The 12347-nt window shown below is 45.2% G+C and overlaps 1 protein-coding gene across 1 annotated transcript; it reads right to left on the minus strand.

Moving 5' to 3' along the window:
* Window positions 1-143: 143 nt before the first annotated feature.
* On the minus strand, window positions 144-7234 carry LOC106804697 (cerebral cavernous malformations protein 2 homolog). The gene is made up of 7 exons (XM_014805982.1): window positions 7131-7234; window positions 5263-5409; window positions 4712-4841; window positions 4176-4363; window positions 2785-2923; window positions 2392-2478; window positions 144-645 (listed from the first exon to the last, which is right to left on the minus strand). The coding sequence occupies exons 2-7, from the start codon at window positions 5329-5331 to the stop codon at window positions 638-640; spliced, it is 621 nt and encodes a 206-aa protein (XP_014661468.1). The 5' UTR covers window positions 5332-5409; window positions 7131-7234; the 3' UTR covers window positions 144-637.
* Between the last annotated feature and the right edge of the window lie 5113 nt (window positions 7235-12347).

A 12347-nucleotide genomic window follows, 5' to 3' on the forward strand; every position in this document is an offset into this window, starting at 1 on the left:
CTCAGCAATACATCAGCAACAACATTTGCAATCGTCGTAGCAGAATCAGTAGCACAAATAATTCACAAGAGGTGAGCCAGCAGCAGTAGCAGCAGCAGCAGCAGCAGCAGCAGCAGCAGCAGCAAAAGTAGCACTAACAGGAGCAGTAGCAGGAACAGTAGTAGCAGCAGCAGCAGCAGCAGTAGCTGTAGCAGTAGCAGTCATCACTAGTACCAAGAGCAGTAACTGTAACTGCAGTAGAAGTACGACTAGTAGCAGCAGCAAGCCACAGTGACACTTCACAGTCTATCAGAGTAGGCCGACTGCCCCAACTCCCTGCGCATCTGTGCACTCTCCTTGTTCTCGCGGCGTCGGCCGCGCGACTCTGCCGGCTCAGGGTAGACCTCAGCGCGCACGTGTAGCGAGTGGATCTGCGAGGAGATCTGCTGCAGCTCGTTCATGTAGCACGCCGTCGACGCGTTGTCCATCTGCCGCGCGCTGTCGGGGCGCCCTCTAGTTTCGGACCAGCGAAGGGCGGCGCGCGGATCGTGCGGATTGTCTCGTCGATGCGAGACCGGTTCCCTAGCTGGTAGTTTGCCGGTGTATCGGTACGACGACCGTGCGCGCTCTGCCTGGCTGGTGCGCTCTCCCTGCAAGGCTACTCGCCTGCCGACGAGCACGCACACGTGGTTAATCTCTAAGCACTCCACTCCGTACAGATATATTATACATAGGTTATGTATTATTACACACACACACACATATATATATAAGGAGTAAATAATCTCAAAGGAGTTTGACACATATTTTCCCCGCGTTTTTTACCGATTCTCCACTTAAAATTTTGGCATTTTAAAACGAGCTAATTTCGTACATTTATTATTCGTCAAAAATGGATGCTTTATTTTATGAAGAATGCAGAATGTCTGCTAAATTTGAAAAACCAACTGCAGTAAACACTGAATTACATTTAATGTTGACTTTACTCCATAGATTAGATCATCAACTTGGCTTCTAAACTAAGCTTTCAAACTATAGCCTCTGCTTAGAAACATCAAAAACGGGTAACTGACGTACTTCTACACTACCCTGACATAAGTCTAGTATCTGATATAATCTACATTATAATCTATAATCGTTAAGTATTGACGAAGAGTGATGTAACTCATAAAGACGTTTATTACTGGAGCTGATACATGTTCTGCCTAGCAGCCATACGAACCGGCCAACAAGAGCGCGCGGTATCAATCCGCTCTGACCCAACAACAAGGTTCTACAAAACAACACGTGCATGCGCACAGTAGGTAGTCCCTACTATTACACACGGCACACACAAGGGGAAATATCTTTTGATTCCCAGTGTAAGCCTGTAAACAGTATGTTGGTTAATTTTGTTAGGGTTAGGGTTAGGGTTAGGAATCTATTGTATACACACACATATTCACCATGCAGTTCCCACAGCCACGTCTAAGAAGAAAGAGAGACGTCTAAAAAGATCATGTCATGCAAAGTTAATGTAATTACTTTAAGAGGTCAGGTTAGTTGAAAAATAGAACAATAGCCAGATCAGAACGGAAATATATACATGCAGACTGCGGACGTTAGGGCTTTGTGTTAAGGTGACCTTAGGCCTAGACTAATGTGGTACAAAAGATTAACATGCCTACATGCAAGCTGCCTATAACCAGAAGCTTGTGCCAAAGTTGAGTTAGAGTTTACACACGTAATCATGCCAATTGTATGAGTGCTGTCAGTCGATATAATTACCTAACAGCTCCAACTGTTCGATTCGCTCATACCAAGGATGGATTTAATCTTGCTTTATAAAATGTTAAAGGAGGAATCAAGATAAGCTTCAACTCAACATCTACGAAATGGAGTTGCTGCCGAGTGATAAAAAATTTTGAAAACAGTAATGACATACGTGTGGGTGTCTCAAATATCCAATGCTATATAGAGCTAACGATGTGCATAAACTAAACTGCTAGCAACAAAGTTCCCAGCAAAGGGCCCACTCTCCAGAGCATGTCACATAGATGATAAAAATGGATCAGCACATTTAAAAATCAATGATTGCAACTTAGAATACTAGCTCTGGAGCTTCCTGAATATTAGTCATTGGTGCAGTGATGACAAATCGTTCCATAGCAGCAGTGAATTAGTAGTCAGATGCTCCTACTCACAAGCAGGACAGATGATCCATGCACGACCACTAGTGCAGCAACGACAACTCATGGATCCCCAGCAGTGACAGCACTGACACAAGATACTAGCATCGCAATATTTGCTCCCACAGCTCGTGAGAGATAATACTGGTCCATGACGTGTGCAGATGCACCAGGGGAAGGCTGTGTTAGCTGTTAGTGCGTGCAACCAACCTAGAGGCATGCGGTGCGCTAGTGAGATACCCACTCGAGTCGCTGCCACTGTGGATGCCAATACGCACGAGAAAGTTCTCAAAGTCCGGAGAGTCTTTCTCCGGAATAAACGGGCGCATCTCTGCAGAGACGAAAAACCAATTAAATTGTGCAAACTACGGCAGGACGAAGCGCAAGTCTAAGAGCTAGTCCGATTTTTCACACCCATCGCGTAGAACTCTATCGCTCACGTGTCAAATCGCGAATCGTCGAATTCGTAAAGCAAGCTCGAAAAATTAAACGGCTTTACACATCGTTTTACACACTTTTATAATAGCAAAGGGTTGAAATTTAACTCTTGAAATTTCTCTCACAGAAATTTCACTTCTACTCTAAACACTATCAAGAGTAGAGTGTGCCGTGTAACAACAGAAAAATTAGATCGTACCGGCGAGTAGGTATTTCCTCTCTGGTCCGTAGAGTTCGAACAGCTTCTGGCAGAATTCAGTGAAAGGAAGGTCTGTGTGCCAACGCCGCAGTAGGATTGCAAACTGGCGCAATTCGGGGCCATTCAGCCGTGCATGCAGCTGTGGACGATGCCAAAGGAAGAAAACGATTAATTTAATTCATCTGTGATTAACAATGAATGGCAGTTAGCACGCTTCATCGAAGACAAACACGCATGCCACAACATGTAAGCAATGGTAACACATTAAGTACAATTGGTAAAAAAAATTTAATTCAACAAATTAGATGAACACCTTCTCATATCCTAAGTGGCGCCACCTACTTCAGTACCTTTCTGAGTTTCGTTTGCTCCACATGTACCTTTTCACTGCCTAACACAGTCCACCTAATCGACAGTTTAGACAGCACCTGTCAGACCACTACGCACAGCTGCACCTACCTGCTTCATGACAGCTTCACCTACCTGCCTTCATGACAGCTGCAGCCTACCTGCTTATGACAGCTCCACCTAATCCTGCCTTCATGAGCAGCTTGCACTACCTGCTTCATGACAGCTGGCGCAGCCTAACCTGCTTCAGTGGCGAGCTGCAGGCCTACCTGCTTCATGACCGAGCTGCCCCTACCTGGCTGTCATGACAGCTGCACCTACTGCTTCATGGACAGCTCCACCGTACCTGCTCATGAGCAGCTGCACCTACCGCTGCTTCATGACAGCTCGTACTTACCTGCTTCATGACCAGCCTGCACCTACCTGCTTCATGGCAGTGCACCTACCTGTTTTCATTGCAGCTGGCACCTGACGCTGCTCATGATCAGCTGCCACCTACCTGTTTCATGAACAGCCTGCACCTACCTGCTGCATGACACTGCACCTAGCCCTGGCTTCATGACAGCTGCACCTACGGCGTGCTATCATCGACAGCTTCACCTAACTGCTTCATGACAGCTGCACCTACTGCTTCATGGCCAGCTGCACCTACCTGCTTCATGACAGCTGCACCTACCTGCTTCATGACAGCTGCACCTACCCTGCTTCAGACAGCTGCAGCTCTACCTGCTTTCATGAAGCTGCACCTTAACGCTGCCTTCATGACAGCTGCACCTGATCTGCTTCATGAAGCTCCCACCTACCTGCTTCATGGCAGCTCCACCTACCTGCTTCATGACAGCTGCACCTACCTGCTTCATGACAGCTGCACCTACCTGCTTCATGACAGCTCCACCTACCTGCTTCATGACAGCTGCACCTACCTGCTTCATGACAGCTCCACCTACCTGCTTCATGGCAGCTCCACCTACCTGCTTCATGGCAGCTCCACCTACCTGCTTCATGACAGCTCCACCTACCTGCTTCATGACAGCTGCACCTACCTGCTTCATGTAGTCGTGTATGACCTCGGCACCGCTGAGCTCGCTCTCGCTACGCGCGTTGCTCGTGCGGCGCGGCCGTGCACCGCCTGCAGACGTCGGGCTGCCCCGAGAGTGCATCGTCAGGTCCTGCTGCGAGCCGGTGATGAACGACAGACCCTCCCTCTTCGCTCCCGTCGACACAGAGTCCTCTACGGAACAGGCAGCAGCAGCAGCAGCAGGAGAGGAGGAGGAGGAGCAGTCATGGTGAGATGTGTGCGCGCGCTTAGCTCGAATAACATTTAATATTTAATCGTTAAGATACGAGCTTAACTCTAGTTGATCGGCGTTGCGATAAGGGAATTCTAAAAATGCTGCTCAGTGGCAAAGCGCCACAAAGTCGACAGTTAGGCGAGTGCGCGTGAGAAACGTGTATGTACACTGGTCTAGCTTTGCCGAGCTAGCAGCAGTAACCAAGAGGGCGTTGTGATCTCGCTAAAAAAATAAGTCGGATTTATATATTTCAGATGTCGTAATGCATCTCTACCGTATCAACCCACCACTGTGTGCGATTGATGCGTCATCCCGCCCCTCGAATTTGAGCTTTTCATCGAAGAATCGCCGGGCAGCAGACGTGTACACCAGTTCGAAGCACTGTCGTATGAGTGCACATAGCTCTTCTGCTGCCATCTATAGTAGAGAGGTGATATATGTCGATTAGGCTTTCTGTTCGGCAAAAGTACAGTTGAATAAGAATAAAGCTTATCGTAGTTACACAGCCATTCAACATTGTTTTTAGATGCTATTTGCGCATCACCAGGATATTCCACACATTTTCTTACACACACATATAGTTTACTAAATTAATCACAAACTATTCAAATTTCAGAATTAAATCTGCTACAATAAGGTGCCCCATATATAAAAACACGCAAGGTTAATAAGATCACGATGGAACGTTTAAAAGCCGAGTTCGAATTCACCGCAGAAAAAAATACAGAAATGGCTGCCGTGGCGAGATTTGCACGTTTACCATAGCTAAAATCACAGAGCATGCTCAACAGACTGCAGACTTAATTTAAAGATGCACATGCAACAACTATCGGGATACCTTGGACTCTAGATAGAGCACTGCTAGTGTACACGTCTCCTTGTTATTGTCAGGGTCACCGATCTTCATCACAAGAAGATTATCGTTGTCTTCGCGTATGTAGCACGCTGCTGCCACCTCGTGGATGGCCACAAGAAGAACCAACTTCTGTAAAAGCACCAAGTACAGTAAGAACATCTGTTAAAGCACAAGTGCAGCGAGAACTTCTGTCAAGGCTGCTTTCCATAGAAATCCACAATGTCTCTACTCAAAATACTGTTCTATGCATGCGTTTTGTGCATGTTTTATTAAGATGGGTCCAAAACAAAAGCTACCGTCAGTGTTCGAAATAAGGGAAACATTTTGCTTGTCCGAGGGACAATTAAGCTACAAGATATTTTTGCTTGTCCTGCAAAATTTTTGCTTGTCCTGATTAATAACATAGAAATATAGTAAATGTGTAATACATTTAATCAAATTAAATTTTAGACCCAATATCTTACTTTGTAATTTTAATGCAGTTCACTATAACAGTTCAAATTAGGCACCAAACTTGAAAGAACATAAAGAAGCACAATTATTTATTTTAAGTTATTACTTGTCTTGACAAATTTGAAGCTTCAAAGTTTTATAATAACAATACATGGTCAGTCCTGAGTCTGACTTTCTGACCAGCGACGGTAGAAAATGATGAAAAATTGCTCTAAAAAGTTGCTCTAAAAAGCTGCTTGTCCGTTGGACAAGTTACTGGACAGGTCTACTTGTCCTCCGTGGAAATGGACAAGTGAGGACAAACGGATAGCCAGCCCTTATTTCGAACACTGACCGTGTTCGAACCTTCCCTACCGATGTTAACATTAAAGATGTGTTCCACGCTTGTAGTTGTGCGGAGTAATATAGACACAACGGTTCAGTGTGACTCGACTTATGTGTATAAATCTGTGCATCATTACAGGATGCAATATAGTCCGTAATTAAGCCGAAAAACCATATGATTTTGTTAATCTACTAATGATAGTACGTTTGAGTGAGAGCTAGGTTATTACTTTTCAATGCTATAGTCTAAAACTAGACTAGGTGCTGTTGCTCTGCTGCCTGCACATGCTCAAGTAAATTTTGAACAAACAGTCATGGTGGTATGTTTACATTTTGTGGACTACACTCAAAAGGCTTGTTTGTGCTAATGGTGGCGTTTTTGGAAGATTTTAATGTAGAAATCACTAACTGCATGGTAGTGTCTACAAACATTTATGACAGCTTTTCCTCGGGGGGAAAACAAAAAAAACTTCCTTAAAGGGACAAGTAGATTTTGGCATTCCCTTTCAGAGACAATTACATATGTGACCCGCTCCAGCAAAACCAGGATTAATTAGGAAATTCTACAAATTGAGTTATGTGCATATCTGAATAGATAGCATGCCTTAATTACCTTTAACATTTAAAAAAAATTAAAAATGACCATATTATAATCTAGAGATATCTGAACCTATATATCCAGATTAAATATGCACTTATGCAAAAATGGAACTTATTTTTGTAAAAATCTCATTTTTGTCCAGGTAGGCCATTTTCAGCATTGACATGTGTGCGTGCTCATTACTCAAAACAATGACTTGCGACTTAGTCCGTATTATGCTGGAGCGGATCACATATAACTAAACACGTACACTATAAACAATAGGGGAACTGTCTATGATTCCGAAGGACCCATTTTGGGTTTCTCGCGAGTGACCCTCATATATATAATAGCTTATACTTCACTCGGGGCACGTGACCTGCAAGGAGGGACGCGTGACCCGCAGGAAGGGAGGAGGTGTGGCATGTGTAGATTTAGTGTTTATATTGCCTCATAGAGGGCGCAATCAACAGCATGTGGATGAGGATGTTACCTCGGTGCGTTCACGTGGGTCTCGCCTCAAGATGACGATGCTGTACGATGAGAGACTCAGCACCGCATCATGCTCCTGCGTCACCTCGTACGGCAAGAACGTCTGCATCTGCAACGATCGCACGAGATTCCATGTTACGTCGCAGCGACGCTCGGCATGCAACGATCGGACGACATGCAATGTTATGTCACAGCGACGCTCAGCATGCAACGATCGCACGAGATTCCATGTTACGTCGCAGCGACGCTCGGCATGCAACGATCGGACGACATGCAATGTTACGTCACAGCGACGCTCAGCATGCAACGATCGCACGAGATGCAATGTTACGTCACAGCGACGCTCAGCATGCAACGATCGCACGAGATGCAATGTTACGTCACAGCGACGCTCAGCATGCAACGATCGCACGAGATGCAATGTTACGTCACAGCGACGCTCNTCTCAGTCGCCTATAAATATATATATATATATTATTATATATATAATATATATATTATATATATATATATATTATCAGAAGAAAATGATAGATAATAGCGAAAGATGGGACTTCAATAAACAAAGGGAAATTCGTATTACTACCCTTAAGAATACCTACGCTTTTACTACGCCGTAACTCAACCAACTTGAGCTCACAATCGTACACAGTACATCGGCTAGCATCGTGCGAAATTGGGTTTCCTCGTAGACAACCGCAATCCGGAGATACAGACTTTAAAACGTACGACACGATTCTCCATTGCTGTTGCAGCAATTGCGCTCATTTAACCGCCTAACTTGAAACAATAGCGGCCAAGCTACTAACGGACTCCTTGCTACTCTTGTGCCCTCGCGATGCCGGTGTGGCTCGCTGGGAGATTGGAGCTGGAGCTGCTACTGATTACTGTGCGCGCGTGCGAGCGTGAGCAGCGGCATACCAGCCTGTAAGATAGGTCAAAGATTAGCTCGCGAGTGTTTTGCGTCGGACTGATCAATCTCCAGCGAGCCACACCGCATCGCCGAGAGGGCTGCCAAGCATCGCTTAGAAGCTGCCTATTGCCTTAAGTTAGGGCGGTCAGTTGCTCCGGATTGCGGGGGTGTAGAGAAACGAATTTCGCATGATGCTAGGTGAATGTACTGTGTACAATTATGAGCCTTCAAGTTGGTTGAGTTACACGTAGAATCGTAAGTATTCTAAAACAAGGAAAGCCGCAGAGCGTACATGGGCTCATCTGAAGGTCTGTTCTACGATTATAAAGTAAAATTTCAGTCGTTGCGTCAGCTACCACATTTGTTTAGCGCAGATAGTGCAGACACGCAGTTTGCGTTACACATCGTTAGGAACACGCCCACTATCGCAGATGGAGGGTAGGCGGGAGGTGGGCGAAGGGTGGGGGAGGGGTGGGGGACGGGGAAGGAGAGGGTGGTGGGAGGAGGCTTCAATAGCCAAAAGCAGCTTTCACTCCTTTGGTTAACAGTCAAACAAATCCATGTTTTACCCTCCTCTTGAGGGTCAAAAGTTATCAGACACTTACTCTTCGCACATGTCAGTGCGCAAAGCAACATTTTCATGGTCTTTTCAAAAAGCCCAATAAAAATGGTAGCGTCACCGCCTGAAAACAAAAAAATTTTCAATCGCTCGGTCACACCATGTCCTCAGAAAATGTCTAAAATCGGCCCTCGTGCCCCATTTGGACCTTTGGACCTGCCTGACCTCCAATTTCGCACAGTGGATGGCTTTTCCTTACCATGATGCTATACCACCGACTATCACGAGGCTTAGCGTCGAGCCGTCTTAGATTGTGCCGCCAATTTGGCATTCCTCCCTATACCTTAAGTTAAGGAGGCGGGCGGGAGGTGACCCACTTCGGCTATCCCTCACGTACGTACGGGGGAGCTGGCGGGGGCGGGGGGGAGGGGGAAATACTTTTTCTCGGTACCGTTCCCCTTCCTTTTACACCTCTTGACCTGACCTGTGACCCCCAGCTTCGACATCCCAACTCGTTTCGGATTACCCCCCCCACGTCTCGAACATCGCTGCCGTACGGCGAGCCGTTTAGATTTGCTGCCCAACTGTTACGGACGCACGGACGCACGGCACGCACGGACGATCATGCGATTCTACAAGCCTGCATCTGACTACGTTCAGATGATGCTAAAAAATTAAGGCTAAGTAAATGACGAATTTCCCTTGTTTATTGAAGTCACACTCCTATCCCTATATCTACTGCTGATATAATATAGTAATATATATATATATATATATATATATATATACATCCATCTGTTACATTACTAGTTGGTACTTGATCTTGATATGTTGGAGCTAGTCTAGATGACATGAACCCTTGTGTATTGTATTGTAGACATGAAGTATTGTGGGACAACATTTCTTCTAGACTAGGACCGATATGTTTGTTGAGAAGCCTCAATATGCGAATTACGACGGGTACCTTAACTTCCTTCTCGATGCAACCGTCTGTTAGCGCCTCCGAATTGATCTTGTACTCAGGAGGCTTCAGATTCAGGGTTCGAATATGCTTGCGCTCCATACCAGCTTGTATCTGCTGCATATTGGCTGTGCTGTAGGGAGGAATCACAGAAACTGTTTACATCTAGACTCATATACGGGTACATGTATTATTGTAGAAATTTTGTGAGAGCTCCAGGTTTCCAGTCAGAAATAGGATTCACGGAAGGGGTTTAGTGACTGCCTACGGCTTAGCGGATGGGGGTTAGTTGGGGGACGGGAAATACATCCCACAAAGTCAAAGGTTGTTTATAGTGAAAATATATGGATACAGTTCCACATATCCTGACTACATACATTTTTTGAAGTTTGAAGTACTTCTACTGCAACTGAGCCCAAAGTTTTGCCAAGCAGTGATACACAGCCTACAGTAAACAGGCTACAGAAAAAACGGGGTTTGCAGGGGTGTATCTCACTCACTGCTGCTAGACTATATTCTCTGGATACACCCTACTACTAGTCTAACATAATACTAATAGTCATAATTGTTTAGAAATCTATTGATAGCATTTCCAGCTTTCACTGTTGTCACGTGTGGAGCACAAGAAGCCATGTTGTTGTTGTTGTTGTTCCTACGCCCTTCTACATGGCAGTTGGTCTTTGGGGCATATATATGGTATCACTTTGTGCTTCTTCTCTAAGTATTACGACACTTTGTGTTATGATTTCAATATATGTATTACATGCGTCTAAACAGAGGAATTGCTCCGACTTGTGATTGGAGAATAAAACATATAATTCGTGACGTTTCGTTTCATGTTGCATTTTAGCCTTACGACTCGAGTATGAGCCGATACGCCGTGCATATTTGCTAATTAATTAAACTAATCGCGCTTCAATAAACTCAAGACTCACAGGGATCATATTCATAGCTAAGACATGTTGTCTTAAGGGTCTCCAACCCTGTTGAACTCCAAATGCGGAATGAAATTGGATGGATGGGGGCGGCGAAATTACCTTGGCTGCCGCGTAGGCAGCGCCCGCGTGCCACTTGGCATGCCAGTGCTGAGGGGGGTCTGCGGGGCATGCCCCCGCAGAAAATTGTGTGAAATATATTAAGCCATTTCCTGGCAATCTAAGCGGCATACTGTGGGCCATATTCTGCTATAGTCTGATGACAACTATCTCAACCCTAGACTCAACGCCTACAAGTTAGGATCAAAACACTTTCATCGATTTTTTCAGAGACGCGTACACAGAGGTGACTATAGTAATAATACATGTATTAAAACAGCAGGTAAGAATTGCAATTTCTCAACGTCACTTCATTGCAAACAGTGTTTTTGTATGTTTCTGCAACGCATATTTATTTGGCTATTTGTGAGTCTGGAAACATTTTTCATTGAAGATTCATTTGCATGGTCTGCGCCCTCAAAAGGCACATTGTGTTCAAGTTTAAATAATCCGCTAAATCTCACCTTCTGCAGTCCAGACAGACATTCTCTATGCTGCCCTGCCAAGAAGACATTGATATATTTGGTGTAGAATTCCACTGCACCCGCATAGCACTTAATGCTGATTGAAGAGACTATATGCCTCCTGCAGTCCACTCACTTCACTCCGTGCCCCACTTGAACGTCTGTCTTGCGATACCATGGCAATAGCCATGATTAACACTGGTTTTGACTTCACAAGTACAGGCAATATCTGTGTATATATCGTTCCTGAATGTTCTGTAGAAAGTCGGGTTTTTGAATATGCAAGGGCCAATTGCAAGCGCCATTCTCTGCCGCTCTTACGTGTTAATCTCATTAGGCAGACAAACTACGTGACACCTTGCAGACCAGCGCCTGTGTGGGACTATAGGCTCGTTCCATTGTACCGCTAGACATGCCGATCCATAATGGCATAGACAGAAAACACATTATAACACTGAGCGATGGTGAGGGGGTGGGGCGTGCAAAACTTAAGGTAATGGCAGAGCTGTCATTTCCAAGAAACGACTTCGCGCAGTGACGGCTATTAATAACTTGCTTGCATGCAATACTGCACAACGCGCGTGGGGCCAGTGCCAGGCACCGCGCGCACGGTCGCTGAAAAAAAAACAATGTGTCCAAGCCCGAACCAGATCGCGAAAGCAATCAGTGCAAAATTTATTACAGTGCAGACTGAAATGTGGAATAATAAACCTTGGCCGCTGCGGAATGCGCGAAATTAAGCTAGAAATCGTAATGATATATGCGCGCAGAATGTCGGAAATGGTTACCGCAGGACCCTGTGCTATAATTTGCTAGAATTTATAGTAATGGTAACTTAAATCTTATCGCCGCATAATGATGGTTAGTACACTTTCACTACCGGTCATCTAGCGTATGCACGGCGGGTATGCAAAATGAAAAAGCGAGAACGTTCACGAATATCATTTTTAATCGCTCCAAGTTAGCAGAGTGGATTGAGTAGCTCTAGGACTATTAGGCCGCGTACATTGGCCGCAGTCACCTGCCCTCAAACGCGCAGGTATGGCGTTGCCGCAGCCGCCTGCCGGCAACTGGACGTGGGTCTACTCAAGAAACGGTGCTTTGCTAGGGTTAGGAGACTAATATGACTATTATGGTTATGAAGTATATTGTGTTATACTGACGAATATGTGTAATAGTTGTCACTGTTGTTCACATTGTGGTGGGTATATACTTAAGTCTAATACATTATGTTTGTGTTATGATGTGTAGCCGTAGGGACTAAGAATGTGTACTGTTATTCATGGA

This window comes from Priapulus caudatus, unplaced genomic scaffold, assembly GCF_000485595.1.
Source record: "Priapulus caudatus unplaced genomic scaffold, Priapulus_caudatus-5.0.1 Scaffold83, whole genome shotgun sequence".
Classification (NCBI taxonomy): Eukaryota; Metazoa; Priapulida; class Priapulimorpha; order Priapulimorphida; family Priapulidae; genus Priapulus; species Priapulus caudatus.

Coding starts and splice junctions, on each gene's coding strand:
- LOC106804697 (XM_014805982.1), bottom strand. CDS start 5,331: ATGAAGATCGGTGACCCTGACAATAACAAGGAGACGTGTACACTAGCA. Junction 4,842..5,262: donor TGCTCTATCTAGAGTCCAAG/GTATCCCGATAG, acceptor TCTCTACTATAG/ATGGCAGCAGAAGAGCTATG. Junction 4,364..4,711: donor CGCATCAATCGCACACAGTG/GTGGGTTGATAC, acceptor CCTGTTCCGTAG/AGGACTCTGTGTCGACGGGA.